The sequence below is a fragment of the Schistocerca piceifrons genome, chromosome 3, assembly GCF_021461385.2.
Source record: "Schistocerca piceifrons isolate TAMUIC-IGC-003096 chromosome 3, iqSchPice1.1, whole genome shotgun sequence".
NCBI classification, from domain to species: domain Eukaryota; kingdom Metazoa; phylum Arthropoda; class Insecta; order Orthoptera; family Acrididae; genus Schistocerca; species Schistocerca piceifrons.
The window spans coordinates 59,140,664-59,158,313 of record NC_060140.1 but is presented as its reverse complement, the minus strand read 5'-3'; the positions used below and the strand labels follow the sequence as shown (position 1 = coordinate 59,158,313).

Below are 17,650 nucleotides of genomic sequence, written 5' to 3'. Positions count from 1 at the left end.
GCAGTGGAGGAGATGCTTCGGATAGTTGAGCCAAAAGGCTCACTCGTTTCCTGGGTCAAATTTCAGTCCCTTCTGGAGAGGACATATACAATCATGAGCGAAAACATTGTGCCCACCTGCTTAATAGCTTGCTTCTCTGCCTTTGGTACGAAATCTACGTATCAGGGATAGGACACTTTGTTGGTATATTTGTGGAAGTATGTATCATTGGATGCCTAAGCACAGGTCAAGCAACTCCCGAAAATAACCGTCCGATAGCGCCCCAGATAGGCTCCATAGGATTTAAATCAGGCGAATTTGGCCGCCGAGACATCAACGTTAGTTGATTGTAATGCTCCTCAAATCATTGTTGCACTGTTCTGGCACACAGACACGAACAATTACACTGTTTAAAGGTGACATCGCTGTCGGGGAAGACAAGGATTGACATTCAAAAACTTCAAGCATGATTGGATACAGGTCATTCACAGGTGCCAGCGAGTCTTCAATTACTGCCACAGGTCCCATGTAATCGGTGGAGAATGTCTACCATAAAATAATACTACTGCTACCAGCCTGCGTCTGTGGCGCGCTGCACATTTAGAGTCGCCTTTTACCTCGATGACGGCGTTTTTGGAGACGATGAGAGGCCTAGTGTAGCAAAAATTTGATTCTCCCGAAGAGCCGACACGTTACCATTACCCGAGGGACGTATCCTGATGGCCTCGTGCCCAGTGCAATTGTAATTTATTTATGTACAAGGCCGGCCGCGGTGGCCATGCGGTTCTGGCGCTGCAGTCCGGAACCGCGGGACTGCTACGGTCGCAGGTTCGAATCCTGCCTCGGGCATGGGTGTATGTGATGTCCTTAGGTTAGTTAGGTTTAAGTAGTTCTAAGTTCTAGGGGACTTATGACCTAAGATGTTGAGTCCCATAGTGCTCAGAGCCAACCCATTTATTTACACGTCAAGTTCCGTAGGACCAAATTGAGGAGCAACTCTCCAAGGTCACGGAACGTGTCAGTACATGAAATTACAACATAAAAGTGATAACTGATAAACATAAATTTCATTAACCAGAAAAACGTCAGTCCGTAAGTTTAAGTAAACGCTATCAGTAATACAATAAGAATCAGCTTAATTTTTCAAGAAGCTCCTCGACAGAATAGAAGGAATGACCTACGAGGAAACCCTTCAGTGTCAATTTGAAAGCGCGTGGATTGCTGCTAAGATTTTTGAATTCGAGTGGCAGCTTATTGAAAGTGGATGCTGCAGTATACTGCACACCTTTTTGTACGAGAGTTCAGGAAGTCCGATCCAAATGCAGGATCGATTTCTGCCGAGTATTAACTGAGTGAAAGCTGCTTTTTCTTGGGAATAAACTGATAATGGTAACATGAAACGGCAATATGGAATATACATATTGAGAGGCCAATGTCAAAATACCCAAACTCGTCAACAGAGGTCGACAAGAGGTTAGTGAACTCACACCACTTATTGCGCGAACCGCCCGTTTCTGAGCCATAAATGTCCTTATACACTCCTGGAAATGGAAAAAAGAACACATTGACACCGGTGTGTCAGACCCACCATACTTGCTCCGGACACTGCGAGAGGGCTGTACAAGCAATGATCACACGCACGGCACAGCGGACACACCAGGAACCGCGGTGTTGGCCGTCGAATGGCGCTAGCTGCGCAGCATTTGTGCACCGCCGCCGTCAGTGTCAGCCAGTTTGCCGTGGCATACGGAGCTCCATCGCAGTCTTTTAACACTCGTAGCATGCTGCGACAGCGTGGACGTGAACCGTATGTGCAGTTGACGGACTTTGAGCGAGGGCGTATAGTGGGCATGCGGGAGGCCGGGTGGACGTACCGCCGAATTGCTCAACACGTGGGGCGTGAGGTCTCCACGGTACATCGATGTTGTCGTCAGTGGTCGGCGGAAGGTGCACGTGCCCGTCAACCTGGGACCGGACCGCAGCGACGCACGGATGCACGCCAAGACCGTAGGATACTACACAGTCCCGTAGGGGACCGCACCGCCACTTCCCAGCAAATTAGGGACACTGTTGCTCCTGGGGTATCGGCGAGGACCATTCGCAACCGTCTCCATGAAGCTGGGCTACGGTCCCGCACACCGTTAGGCCGTCTTCCGCTCACTCCCCAACATCGTGCCGCCCGCCTCCAGTGGTGTCGCGACAGGCGTGAATGGAGGGACGAATGGAGACGTGTCGTCTTCAGCGATGAGAGTAGCTTCTGCCTTGGTGCCAAAGATGGTCGTATGCGTGTTTGGCGCCGTGCAGGTGAGCGCCACAATCAGGACTGCATACGACCGAGGCACACAGGGCCAACACCCGGCATCATGGTGTGGGGAGCGATCTCCTACACTGGCCGTACACCACTGGTGATCGTCGAGGGGACACTGAATAGTGCACGGTACATCCAAACCGTCATCGAACCCATCGTTCTACCATTCCTAGACCGGCAAGGGAACTTGCTGTTCCAACAGGACAATGCACGTCCGCATGTGTCCCGTGACACCCAACGTGCTCTGGAAGGTGTAAGTCAACTACCCTGGCCAGCAAGATCTCCGGATCTGTCCCCCATAGAGCATGTTTGGGACTGGATGAAGCGTCGTCTCACGCGGTCTGCACGTCCAGCACGAACGCTGGTCCAACTGAGGCGCCAGGTGGAAATGGCATGGCAAGCCGTTCCACAGGACTACATCCAGCATCTCTACGATCGTCTCCATGGGAGAATAGCAGCCTGCATTGCTGCGAAAGGTGGATATACACTGTACTAGCGCCGACATTGTGCATGCTCTGTTGCCTATGTCTATGCGCCTGTGGTTCTGTCGTTGTGATCATGTGATGTATCTGACCCCAGGAATGTGTCAATAAAGTTTCCCCTTCCTGGGACAATGAATTCACGGTGTTCTTATTTCAATTTCCAGGAGTGTAGAATGGGAAGAGTTCGTCGTCGTCGTCGTCGGCTGATACTCGTATCCGAGTTTTCATTTCTCTCCTGAGATTTCCTTTATCACGGTTCAGGCATGGAAGTGTCGTTGATGGCTTAGCAATCCAATCCTAGCGTGGAACAGGCGGCCACAGACATTACAGCTGATGGAAGGTGGAGGACGTGGCTGAGCCTGGAGGAGTTTACGTCTCTGGCGTTTGTCATTCTCCATTCTTCGACGTTCCAGCTCAAAGTTTTGAAGAGCATTTGAGGTAACTGAGCGCCAGCGACTTCGGTCTTCTGCTATTGTGGACCAGTTACTCGGATCGATGTTCAAGTTTTTCAGAGTTTTCTTGTACCGATCCTTATAACGTTTGAGAGGGGCACCTCGTGGCCTTTTACCTATGCTCACTTCGCTGTACAGCATTTGGCGTGGAAGTCTGTCATTTTTCATCCGCTGGACATGTCCGACCCATCTGAGTTGATGCCCAATGATAAGAGCTTCCATGCTATGCATTTTTGCTTTCTCTAGAACAGCCGTGTTGGATATGAAGTCATCCCATTTCAGGTTCATGATATGTCTTAGCTTCTGTTGGTTGAAGCGTTCTAGTTTCTTCAGATCGCAGCGATATAACTTCCAGGTTTCGCAACCATATAGCAGGGTGGAAATGACTACAGCTTTGTACACCATCAGTTTGGTGTACAGTGTTAGGTTTTTATTCAGGAAGACACGCTTTGTAAGACGACCAAATGCTTTATGTGCAGCACGTAATCTATTCTCCACATCTTTTACAGATGAGCAGTTGGATGACAGTATGCTTCCCAGGTAGAGGAAATGGTCCACTTGTTCCAAGCGTGTATCATAGATGGATATGCTGAAGTCAGGAACGGAGGAGCCAGGAGTTGGCTGCGCCATCACCTTTGTCTTTGGAATATTGATGGAGAGACCAAATCGTTCGTACGTCCTGCTGAAGGAATCAACTGACAGCTGCAACTCTGCAGGTGAATGAGCTGGAGAGGGATTGTCATCAGCATACTGCAGCTCTGTCACACGAGTGGTACTGGTGAACCTTTTTGAATGGAGTCTGGACTGGTTGAATAATCCTCCATCAAACCTGTACTTTAGTTCTATTCCTGCATTGTTTACGGTTGTCTCGTAAAGCATAGCTGCCAGATACAATGCAAATAATGTTGGTGCAAGAACGCATCCTTGTTTAAGCCCACTTGTTATTGGGAATTCACCAGTCATTTCATTCTGGCAGAGGACCTGTGCAGTCATATCAACGTGGAGAGCTTCAATCAGGTCAACAAAATGCTCAGGGCAGCCGAAGCGTTTTAAGACCATCCACATGGCTTCTCTGGGAACTGCATCAACGGCCTTTTCTAGATCGTAGAAAACAAGTAGTAAAGGCTTTTGCTGTTCTCTGCACTTCTCCTGTAGTTGTCGTGCACAGAAGATCATGTCAATTGTCCCTCTTGAAGGTCGAAACCCGTATTGAGACTCAGGTAGTATAGTCTCTGAAAGTGTCTGGAGGCGATTTAAAAGGATTCTTGCAAAAATTTTTCCAGTGACAGAGAGTAGAGATATTCCCCGGTAGTTACCACAGACGCTTCTGTCGCCCTTTTTGAAGATGGTGACAATTGTGGAGTTCTTCAAGTCAGCTGGTACCTTGCGGGTTTCTCACATTAATATAATAAGTGAGAAGAGTCTAGTTTTTAGAGGCAAGCCGCCACCCTCAATAAGCTCCATCGGGATGCTGTCAGGTCCAGGAGCCTTCCCAGGTTTCACACTCTTGAGTGCCTTGCAAAATTCTTGAAAAGTTGGAGGATCAGCCAGCCAGGATTTTGGAGGGTGCTGTGGGGCATTTTTGAGAAAATCTCCAGCGGCAGTAGAAGGGCTTTTTAACAGTGAGCTGAAGTACTCTTTCCAACGATTTAAGATGTCCTGACTTTCAGTAAGAATGGTGGAGTTGTCAGCAGCTTTCAGTGCTCCTGATGAGGAGCGGATAGGTCCATACAGCTCTTTAATACCAGCGTAAAAGCCACGCAGGTTCCTTGCATCAGAAAGATTTTGGAGTTCTGTGGCTTTCTGTTGCCACCATTTGTTCTTGATTACTCGTATTTCACTTTGACATGGGGAAGAGTTACTCCTAAATATAATACCATACTACACAAACGAATGAAAATAAGCAAAGTCGACTAATTTTTGTGTCGAAGTATCACTCACCTCTGATACCGTTCGAATAGTAAACATGGCAGTATTAAGTCTTTGGACAAGAGCCTGAACATAGGTTTTCCACAACAGCTTACTATCAATCTGAACACCTATAAATCTGAGCTGTTCAGTTTCACTAATCATATGCCCATTCTGTGAAATTAAACCGTCAGGTTTTGTTGAATTGTGTTAGAAACTGTAAAAACTGAGCCTTACTGTGATTTAACGTTTGTTTATTTTCTACAAGCCCTGAACTGAGTTCATGTACTGCACTATTTGAAACCGAGCCAATGTTGCACACAACATCCTTTACTATCAAGCTAGTGTCATCAGCAAACAGAAATATTTTAGAGTTACCTGTAATACTAGAGGGAATATCATTTATATGAATGAGGAATAGAAGGGGCCCCAACTCTGATCCCTGGGGCATCCACCACTTGACTGTACCCCACTCAGATCCCACATCACAGCCGTTATCAACATTGTGAATAAAGAACTTTTGCTGCCTGTTGCTAATGTAAGAGGTGATCCAATTATGAGCTACTCCCCGTATTCCGTAATGGTCCAACTTCTGGAGAAATATTTTATGATCAACACAATCAAATGCCTTAGTTAAATCAAAAAATACGCGAAGCGTTCGAAACTTGAAGGTGTCGTTGTGTCAACATGTGAACATGTAGGCGTGGTCTGGTGCGGTGGTCTGTGTTCAACAATGTACGATGAACGGTGTGCGTGGATCAGCATTGTTCTTTCCCGGCAGAGATGCTACAGATTGCCATCTACACCACTTGACAGAGCGGACAAGTCTCCGAACCCCACGTTCTCTGAAGAATGGTGGACGTCCAACCACTTAGCGCTTAGTGATAGTTTAACTGAACTTCTACCCCTTTCCGTAGACTCTCACGGCAGCAACATGTGAACATTCGAACAGCTTCGCCGTTTCGGAGATAGTATTTCACAGGTTCTGTGTAATAATAGTCTATCCTTTGTGGAAGACGCTTATCACATTAAATTTCCCCATCTGCTCTCTGTATCTTCGCTAGGGTGAACCCCCGTCTGTGTCTGTTGCGCTTACATACTTTTGCTGCCGCGTCGGGTGCCCGCAACCTCACTTAGGCGGCATCCAACTTCGCGATGGGCATGATGTTTTGGCCTGTCAGTGTATATTAAGTTGTCGGTTTATGTCAGTGGTTTTCGTTGATTGCAACACATGTATCTGCCTTCTGCGCATCAAACGAACCTTCACATGAAAGGGTGAGAGTTTTATATGCGTTTACAGATTTAATACCTGAGGGAGTTTCCACAAAAGCCCAACAGAGAAACAAATGTTTGTTAATACTTACCTTCTGAAATGTTTATCAGTCAGACATAACGTAACTTCACTCTGTTACTATGGGAAGCTATGGACATAAGCGTTTACCACAATACGCTTAAGTGTCTACCACAGACAGCAGACTCGACATAAGAAGAAAATCTCTCATCGCTGCCATATTTAGAACGTTCACTAATCTGGTGGAGCGTCAGCTTGACAGCAAACAGAAATATTCACATTCACAGAAATATTCACATGTTCTGAAAGCACAGGGAACGACAGTACCGACTAGGAAATTTACTGCGCTCAAGTCGTGACCGCTTGCGATACGCTGAAAGAGCGCGTTGAAACAATTAGTTTTGCCTGCCTCCTGCTTTGTAAGGGCAGTGTTTCTGAAAGTAGCTTAAATATATCAAATCACACCACATTACTACATTTAAAGCTCCGTCATTCTTTCAAAAACATTTCAGGCTGAACAGTAACAGTACTACAAAATTGTTGAGGCTTTCGTGGGCATTTACTAACCTACTGCCTGTCGGCCTCTGTATCTGGCTCTTCAACCGACGATTGTCTGACTGCTTTCCTGACGTTCCACCAGCATGATTGGCTGGCATTGTCAAAGCTTCATCCTCTATTCCTAGTGACTTACTGGAGTCGAGCATGTGACTGGAGATTATGTACTATTTGTTCAAAGTATCGGGATACGTATTAGTGGACATTTAGATAGTATGTGTCCATCCTCCGCTTTTACTACGGAACTGAACTCTGCTGAGGACATTTTCAATGATGTGTCTGAGGGTCTGTGTAAGAGCCGAAACCAGAGATGGCAGTGTTGCTGGACGTTGGGGTTTGTAGCGATGTCGATGTTGTAGCTCATCCGAAGATGTTAGATTCGGGTTCAGGTCGGGAAAGGGCAGGAAACCTTCTCCAAACTGTTTGTGTACTATACACAGTACATAGTTCTGTAAAATGTTTTCGTATCCTTCGTTACACATTTTGCGTTTTCTTGAGCGTAATAAGGGGACCATAACCTAACAACGAAAAACTCTCCCATATCGTAACACCACTACCTACGTAGTTCGCTGTGGCACGAGGGCAGGTAATATTTTCAAGGCATTCACTCCACCCACACCCTTCCATAGAATTACCACAGCGTATAGAGTGATTCATCACTCCAAATTACTCTTTTTCACTTATCCACTGTCTACTGGCGTTACTCTTTACCCCATCTCAAGCATCGCACCCTTATGAGAAGCGATTCAACTATTGTACCTTAATCACTTTAAATCCCTGCGGCTGACACACAGTCATTGTCCTAATTGGAATTGTGTTAGCGGTTTGAAACTCATGAGTGATTCCTGCCGCTGATTTCATGCGATTTTTAACAGCTACCCTGGTGGTCTAGGGGTAGCGTCTTTGATTCATAATCAAATCCTCTTTGGTCCCGGGTTTGATACCCGCCACTGCCTAAATTTTGATAAATAATCAGCATTGGCGGCCGAAGACTTCCGGCATAAGAAGTCAGCCTCATTCTGCCAACGGCCTTGTCAAAGAAGCCGGAGAAGCGGATAGAGGTTCAGGGCACTCCCTTGCCCTAGTGGTGGGAAATTGCCCCTAAAGGCGGAAGAATCAGCAATGATCAACGACATGAGGATGCAGAAGGCAATGGAAACCACTGCATTAAAGACACGTAACGTGTATCCACAGGTCATGTGGCCTGTAATTGAAGAAATGTCATGATGATATCTCCATTGGCAAATGATTCGGGATTAGTCCCCCATTCGGATCTCCTGGAGGAGACTGCCAAGGGGGAGGTTACCATGAGAAAAAGATTGAATAACGTTCTACGAGACGGGGCGTAGAATGTCAGAAGCTTGAACGTGGTAGGGAAACTAGAAAATCTGAAAAGGGAAATGCAAAGGCTCAATCTAGATATAGTAGGGGTCAGTGAAGTGAAGTGGAAGGAAGACAAGGGTTTTATCAACAGCAGCAAAAAATGGTATAACAGGTGTAGGATTCGTTATGAATAGGAAGGTAGGGTACAGGGTGTGTTACTGTGAACAGTTCAGTGACCGGGTTGTTCTAATCAGAATCGACAGCAGCCGAACACCGACAACGATAGTTCAGGTATACATGCCGACGTCGCAAGCAAAGTGTATGAGGATATTGAAATGGTAATGCAGTATGTAATGGGGGACGAAAACCTAATAGTCATGGGCGAATGGAATGTAGTTGTAGGGGAAGGAGTAGAAGAAAAGGTTACAGGGAAATATGGGCTTCGGACAAGGAATGAAAGAGGAGAAAGACTAATTGAGTTTTGTAACAAGTTTCAGCTAGTAATAGCGAATACCCTGTTCAAGAATCACAAGAGGAGGAGGTATACTTGGAAAAGGCCGGGAGATACGGGAAGATTTCAATTAGATTACATCATGGTCAGACAGAGATTCCGAAATCAGATAGTGGATTGTAAGGCGTACCCAGGAGCAGATATAGACTCAGATCACAATATAGTAGTGATGAAGAGTAGGCTGATGTTCAAGACATTAGTCAGGAAGAATCAATACGCAAAGAAGTGGGATACGGAAGTACTAAGGAATGACGAGATACGTTTGGAGTCCTCCTACGCTATAGATACAGCAATAAGGAATAGCACAGTAGGCAGTACAGTTGAAGAAGAATGTAAATCTCTAAAAAGGACCATCACAGAAGTTGGGAAGGAAAACATAGGTACAAAGAAGGTAGCTGCGAAGAAACCATGGGTAACAGAAGAAATACTTCAGTTGATTGATGAAAGGAGGAAGTACAAACATGTTCCGGGAAAATCAGGAATACAGAAATACAAGCCGCTGAGAAATGAAATAAATAGGAAGTGCAGGGAAGCTAAGACGAAATGGCTGCAGGAAAAATGTGAAGACATCGAAAAAGATATGATTGTCGGAAGGACAGACTCGGCATACAGGAAAGTCAAAACAACCTTTGGTGCCATTAAAAGCAACGGTGGTAACATTAAGAGTGCAACGGGAATTCCATTGTTAAATGCAGAGGAGAGAGCAGATAGGTAGAAAGAATACATTGAAAGCCTCTATGAGGGTGAAAATTTGTCTGATGTGATAGAAGAAGAAACAGGAGTCGATTTAGAAGAGATAGGGGATCCAGTATTAGAATCGGAATTTAAAAGAGCTTTGGAGGACTCACGGTCATATAAGGCAGAAGGGATAGATAACATTCCATCAGAATTTCTAAAATCATTGGGGGAAGTGGCAACAAAACGACTATTCACGTTGGTGTGTAGAATATATGAGTCTGGTGATATACCTTCTGACTTTCGGAAAGCATTACCCACACAATTCCGAAGACGGCAAGAGCTGACAAGTGTGAGAATTATCGCACAGTCAGCTTTACAGCTCATGCATCGAAGCTGCTTACAAGAATAATATACAGAAGAATGGGAAAGAAACTTGAGAATGCGCTAGGTGGCGATCAGTTTGGCTTTAGGAAAAGTAAAGGGACGAGAGAGGCAATTCCTACGTTACGGCTAATAATGGAAGCAAGGCTAAAGAAATATCAAGACACTTTCATAAGATCTGTCGAACTGGAAAAAGCGTTCGACAATATATAATGGTGCAAGCTGTTCGAGATTCTGAAAGAAGTAGGGCTAAGCTACAGGGAGCGACGGGTCATATACAATATGTACAACAACCAAGAGGGAATAATAAGAGTGGACGATCAAGAACGTATTAAGAAGGGTGTAAGACAAGGCTGTAGCCTTTCGCCCCTACTCTTCAATCTGTACATCGAGCAAGCAATGATGGAAATAAAAGAAAGGTTCAAGAGTGGAATTAAAATACAAGGTGAAAGGATATCAATGATACGATTCGCTGATGACATTGCTATCCTGAGTGAAAGTGAAGAAGAATTAAATGATCTGCTGAACGGAATGAACAGTATAATGAGTACACAGTATGGTTGGAGAGTAAATCGGAGAAAGACGAAGGTAATGAGAAGTAGTAGAAATGAGAACAGCGAGAAACTTAACATCAGGATTGATGGTCACGAAGTCAATGAAGTTAAGGAATTCTGCTACCTAGGCAGTAAAATAACCAATGACGGACGGAGCAAGGAGGCCATCAAAAGCAGACTCGCTATGGCAAAAATGGCAGTTCTGGCCAAGAGAAGTCTACTAATATCAAATACCGGCCTTGATTTGAGGGAGAAATTTCTGAGGATGTACGTCTGGAGCACAGCATTGTATGGTAGTGAAACATGGACTGTGGGAAAACCGGAACAGAAGAGAATCGAAGCATTTGAGATGTGGTGCTATAGACGAATGTTGAAAATTAGGTGGACTGATAAGGTAAGGAATGAGGAGGTTCTACGCAGATTCGGAGAGGAAAGGAATATGTGGAAAACACTGATAAGGAGAAGGGAAAGGATGATAGGACATCTGCTAAGACATGAGGGAATGACTTCCATGGTACTAGAGGGAGCTGTAGAGGGCAAAAACTGTAGAGGAAGACAGAGATTGGAATACGTCAAGCAAATAATTGAGGACGTAGGTTGCAAGAGCTACACTGAGATGAAGAGGTTAGCACAGGAAAGGAATTCGTGGCAGGCCGCATCAAACCAGTCAGTAGACTGATGAACAAAAAAAAAATAAAACCTCCGCCGTGCTCCTCAGTTTGTTTCCGCCAGCACACTATGCCTACCTAATTTCTTTTAGCTGCGGCTTTCCTTTCGCGTTTCCACTTCACAATCACATGACCAAAGGCCGGCTTGGGCAGCCCTGGATGGGTTGAAATGTCTCTAATACATATCCTACTCATGTGTCATCCAACCATTCGCGCAAATTCGAAGTCACTGTGCACTCCTGATCGAACCATTCTGCTGGTACTCCTTCCCTGCTGAGGCCAGAATACTCCAAGCGTCCTTTTATACTGGCTGGTCCGATTCTTGCGATATATAGTAGCCAATTCCGCATTAAATAGGGCTGTCCGGCTACCTTTAATACAATGGTATATATTCCCGTCGCACCGACGTCTGAATGCTTTTAGTTGGTCATTACTGCTGTGCTTCTCCCCTTGCTACCTGCAACAGTCAATCGTAGCGGCACGGGGATGAAGAATTCGATTACCATGAGGCTTTTCTCTTTCTCGTTGACGCTGATTTCATGCTTGTGAGTTTCTCTTGCTTCTCTGAGCAATCGGAGAACCTAATTGTCGCCGCGTTTTGTTATGTGATCGGTCGCACACAACACGTGCTCCACTACGCACTATATCTCCAACAACCCAGCCTGCAATATCGTTTATATTCGATGATCTTGGTATAGATGGATCATCGTACAGTCATCCTAAGAAAAAGATGCCGGCATTGTCAGTGAGTTCTTTTTGCCCTTTCCCGATCTGAAGCACTCTTTGACCGACTTGGTTGGTTTACAAAATAGTCTTGTCGCCCTTATTTTTCAAAATATGGCCGTATCTCTCTGTCAATCTGAGGATGTATAGCGGAGAGACTATACTGACCATTCTTCCGTCGTATCACTTCGCTAAGTGGTGTATTTCGCGACATTTCTTTTGCAATTGTGGAGTACTTACTGCTCCTCACAACTCGTTCTAGGAACTGCATATCGCGTCCGACGTGCTGCGACTCAGATGTTCGTCTTCTATGCTTTACGATCGTGCTGATCATTCCTCTTTTCTGGCTAAGGTGACGATCTGACAGTTCGTGCAGGTATCAGTCCGTGTAAGTTGGTTCTCTAGGCACGCTGTGGCACAGGTCCTCAGTTCCTGGTAACGCACACCTCTAGGAAGTGTAACTGGTAGCCCTTTTCTACCCCCATACAAAATCTTGTGTTGGTATTGAAACTGCACATGACTTGTCGATATAACCGTAGCGCATCTTAGGTTTACAAGGTGCCAAGTCCATCACCTGTCCTTCGAAATACTCCATGAAGAAACTGGAGACCACTGGCCTTCCTGCAAAACGTTACTTTAAATTATTAGACTGTTCCAAATTAATGTGTGGAATGTACAGGGTTTCGGCAAAAATACGGAAACATCGCGAACGTAGACGGAGATGCTAGATAAGCCTACACGCCGCAATGTGGTATTTGACGACGAACAATATAGTCAGTACGCTATGAGTGTCAGTCATCAGTGTTCTTCGTAGCTATGCGAGCGTTATGTAGGAGCTAAATGAATTTGAATGTGACCACACTGTTGGTGCTCATATGGTGGATGCTTCCGGGAGCATCGTAGTAAGACATCCATGAAATAGCTTGGTACTGCCCATCGGAAAAATGGTACCGATTTGGGCTCCACAAAATTAATGAGAGAGGAAATAGATTAATTAAGCTCTGTAATAAATTTCAGCTAGTAATAGCGAATACTCTGTACAAGAATCAGAAGAGGAGGAGGTATACTTGGAAAATGCCGTGTGATACAGAAAGATACCAGTTAGATTACTACATTGTCAGACAGAGATTCCAAAATTGTAAGGAGTACCAAGGAGCAGATATAGACTCAGATCACAATGTAGTAGTGATAAAGAGCAGGCTGAAGTTTAAGAGATTAGTCAGGAAGAATCAATAAGCAATGAAGTGGGATACGGAAGTACTAAGGCATGACGAGGTACGCATGAAGTTCTCTAAGGCTATAGATACAGTAATAAGGAATAGCTCAGTAGGCAGCACAGTTGAAGAAGAATGGACATCTCTAAAAAGGGCAATAACAGAAGCTGGAAAGAAAAACTAGGTGAAAAGAATGTAACTGGGAAGAAAACATAGGTAACAGTAGAAATACTGCAGTTAATAGATGAAAGAAGGAAGCACAAAACATTCCAGGAAATTCAAGAATACTGAAATACAGTCAGTGAGCACTGAAAGAAATAGGAAGTGCAAGGAAGCTAACATGAAATAACTGCATGAAAAATGTGAAGAAATTGAAGAAGAAATGGTTGTAGGAAGGACTTCGGAAAGATTAAAAGCAAGGGTGGTAAGATTAAGACTTCAATGGGAATCCCATCACTAAGAGTAGAAGAGAGAGAGAGCGGATAGGTGGAAAGAGTACACTGATGGCCTCTACTAGAGGGAAGATTTGTCGGATGTGATTTAAGAAGAATCTGTTGTCGATTTAGAAGAGACATGGGATCCAGGATTAGATTCAGAATTATAGAAAGGTTTGGAGGACTTAAGATCAAATAAGGCAGAATGGATCGATAATATTCCAACAGAATTTCTAAAATGATTGGATGAAGAGGCCACAAAACGACTATTCATGTTGGTGTGTAGAATGTATGAGTCTGGCGTCATACCATCTGACTTTCGGAAAAATATCCAAATCCGAAGACTGGAGGGGTTGGCAGGTGCGAGAATTATCGTATAATCAGCTTAACAACTCATGCATCCAAGTTGGTGACACTGACAAGAACAATGTACAGACTAATGAGAAAGAAAATTGAGAATGTGTTAAATAACGATCAGTTTCGCTTTAGAAAAGGTAAAGGCACAAGAGAGGCAATTCTAAAGTTATGTTTGATAATGGAAATACGACTAAAGAAAAATCATGACACGTTCATAGGATTTGTCGACCTAGAAAAAGCATTAGACTTTGTAAAATGGTGGAAGATCTTCGAAATTCTGAGAGAAAAGGGGCAAGCTACAGGGAAAGACGGTTAATATACAACATGTACAAGGGACAAGAGCCAATAATGATAGTGGACAACTCAACACGAAGTGCTGGGATTAAAAAGAGTGTTAGACAGGGCTGTAGTCTTTCACCCTAACTGTTCAATCTAAATCATAGAAGCAATGATGGAAATAAAAGAGAGGTTCAGGAGTGGATTTAAATTTCAAGGTGAGAGACTATTAGTGATACAATTCGGTGATAACATTGTTATCCTCAGTGAAAGTGGTGGAGAATTACATGATCTGCTGAATGGAATAAACAGTCTAATGAGTACAGAATGTTGACTGAGAATAAATCGAAGAACGACGGAAATAATGAGAAGAAGCAGAAATGAGAACAGCGAGATACTTAACATCAGGATTGTTGATCATGAAATAGTTGAAGTTAAGGAATTCTGTGACCTAAGCAGCAAAATAACCTATGACGGGCTGAGCAAGGAGGACATCAGAAGCAGACTAGCATGGGAGAAAAGCAGATTTCTGGCCAAGAGAAGTCTACTAGCATCAAACATATACCTTAATTTGAGGAAGAAGTTTGTGAGAATGTATGTTTAAAGCACAGCATTGTACGGTAGTGAAACATGGATTGTGGGAAAACCGGAACAGAAAAGAATCGAAACGCTTAAGATGTGGTGCTACAGGCGAAAATTAGGTAGACTGATATCGGAAAAAACCAGGAGGTTTTGCGCAGAATCGGAGAGGAAAGGAATATGTGGAAAACACTGACATGGAGAAGAGACAGGATGAGAGATCATCTCTTAAGGCACCACTGAATGGCATCTATGGTACTAGAAGGAGCTGTAGAGGGAAAAAAAACGGTAGAGAAAGACAGAGATTGGAATTCATCCAGCAAATAATTGAGGATGTAGGTTGCAAGTGCTGCTCCGAGATAAAGAGATTGGCGCACGAGGGGAATTCGTGGCAGGCAGCATCAAACCAGTCAGAAGACTGATGATTCAAAAATAAATGTTGCGGAGACAGAGAGGGAGTGAGAGACGGACGGAGAGGGGAGTCATTGACTCGATACAGGTCGTACAGTAGTCGTCTCTACAGAAACATAAAATATTTTGTTTAGTGTGGATAGGAACAGCCATCGAAGATTTGATAGAATATTTTCGTTAATTGCATCCAGTCGTCTACTTCACAAGAAGAAAGCTCTGAATTTTATTCTTCCAGCACAAAGAACCTGTCTTTCCTGCGAAACGTTACTTCAGTAAATGAATGGAATACCACTGATGATGCATGGTGTTGTGACATTGCGAGAGGCTTGGTCGGATAGCTGAACGCAGGAGTGGGGTGCTCGAGCAGAGAGCCAGCTCATTGCTCGGTGCGCCCGCAAGAGGATTCGGGAGGGATGGATGGCGCCGCAGCGTGAACGTAGTTGTCCAAGGTCGGTATGTGTACGGACACAGGATAACACTGGGGCAATCATGAATCAGTGCAGAGTCTGTTGCGCGTAATGGTTCATGACTGTTAGCGTTCAGTTTAGTATGCAGTTTGTGGCCAACTAGGTCGCTCTTTTAGTTCGTTAACTCTCACCTTGATTTCCAGTAACATGGATCGTTAGTTCGCCTGCTACCGCTACTGCACACGCTATTTTTCTGTCGATAGCCTTTTCTACATTGATCAGTGTGGCCAATGACTGTGTAATTAGCTGTAGTTTAGATAATTATAGATCAAATGGGCAAATAAAGTAGTTATTTACACAAACAGGTAAATGGGATATTCAACTATTTTACATACAGCGTACTCGTTGTATTTTAATTATTAAATGGATTTCTTAATTTATTTATTCGTTTATTTATTAGTTGTTTGCAGAAATCTACTTACAAAATATGCTAAGTGTGGTTATTTTGGTGAATAAAAATACCCTTTCATAAACAATCCACTTTTAATCTTTATAAAGCTTTAGGAATAATAAAAAAATGCTTCTACTATTAGATACAGGTTGAGTGCTTTATGGCACATACAATAATACATATATTACTGACGAAAGAAACATGTCATTTGTAATTTATAATTTAACTACTGTACATAGAAAAAACAACCATTACCAAAGAAATTTTAAACAGCAACTGTACGATATTAATTACAGATTGTATATACAGCCACTTCAATTGCACAAAATTTTGTCAATTGACCACGGTTTCGACTGTACTAAGGCAGTCTTCATCAGAATAAAAGGTTACATGGAATACATGCTCCAATGTCTTAAACCATAGTTTGATTACATGTATTTATCGTATGTAATCTTTTATTCTAATAAAGACTTCAATCGAAACCGAGGTCAACTGACAAAATTTGGTGCAGCCGAAGTGGCTGTATATACGTTGTGTAATTTCATTTCCAAAAAGTCAGATCATATTCCAAATCATATTTTTTGTACTTCGTTATCATTCTTTAAACATTAGTTGTAGGGCAAAGAGAGTTCCGTTGCACTTTTGGTACCAAACTGATATTCTAATTAATGAAATTGATAAATTAAACCATCCCACTCCCCCTTACACTATTGTCCTGCTAATTGATTTATGACCCCCTGAGGATAATCAGCCATTGCGAGTAAGTCTGTATTTAATCAGTTTGCAGGATACAAGGCTCTTTCGTACTGGGAAGCAACTCAACTGCGTTCCTTCCACTCGTGTGACATCAGCCCATGTCCTGATGGTGGATACTGCTGCAGGCAGGTCAAAATCCTGTGTCAGTCACAAAACCCAGAGTTCTCCTGAAACATTGAGGCTCTGTTGACTGATCGCTTGTAACTTTTTCGGGAAATATCTCATCAAATTGACTGACTGTGTGGAATATTGCAATATACTGGAGAAACAGTCATCGCACATCTGAGATCTTGTATGCACTGATGTGTGATTACAAAAGCACCCTCCTCCATCACCAAACCCATATTCAGTGAAAAAAAGCCTTCTAATCGAGTCTTTCCACTGACCACAGTACAGACATGGTACGAACCCGGAGCCACACTGGCCACCTTGGATGTTCCGAAACACGCACATCAAGGGGCAGGCTTGTACACAGGGCTGGTCCACATTGCAGGAGACAGCTTCATCCTGTTCCACTACTCCAGGCAGAATGAACCAGAGGTTTCAGCTTGTATGGGCCTTGACCGAGCTATTTCACAAAACTGCCACAGAGTTCACTTGAAACGGTTATGTTTTCCCCCTCGTCACTTCTCTCAAGAATAAACAGGAACATAGGATTCAAACTCTCCTCCACCCGAAAACTGATTGGAGCCAATAGGATCAATGGAACACTACATCAGATCATATGAAGGACTCATTGCAATAGCGGTAAAAGTCCATTTTTGTTCATTCTGAGGTACAGTCCTAAAGTTAAATAAACGCTGAGAAATCTGCAGTTGAGATACCAGGAATATTAGTGTAGCTCTTTTTTGGTGTTATGGTATAAGTAATTGCGTATGTGTGTGTTTGTGTGTGTGTGTGTGTGTGTGTGTGTGTGTGTGTGTGTGTGTGACGTAAAATTACAATTTGATTT

At 43.8% G+C, this 17,650-nt stretch overlaps 1 protein-coding gene across 1 annotated transcript in view; it reads right to left on the bottom strand.

The window, feature by feature from the left end:
- Window positions 1-4,616: 4,616 nt before the first annotated feature.
- Window positions 4,617-17,650, bottom strand: part of LOC124788386 (caldesmon-like) — a 30,497-nt gene continuing 17,463 nt past the window's right edge. Inside the window, exon 5 of the mRNA XM_047255652.1 lies at window positions 4,617-5,024. Coding sequence (XP_047111608.1) covers window positions 4,617-5,024 — 408 coding nt within the window. The remainder of the gene's footprint in view (window positions 5,025-17,650) is intronic.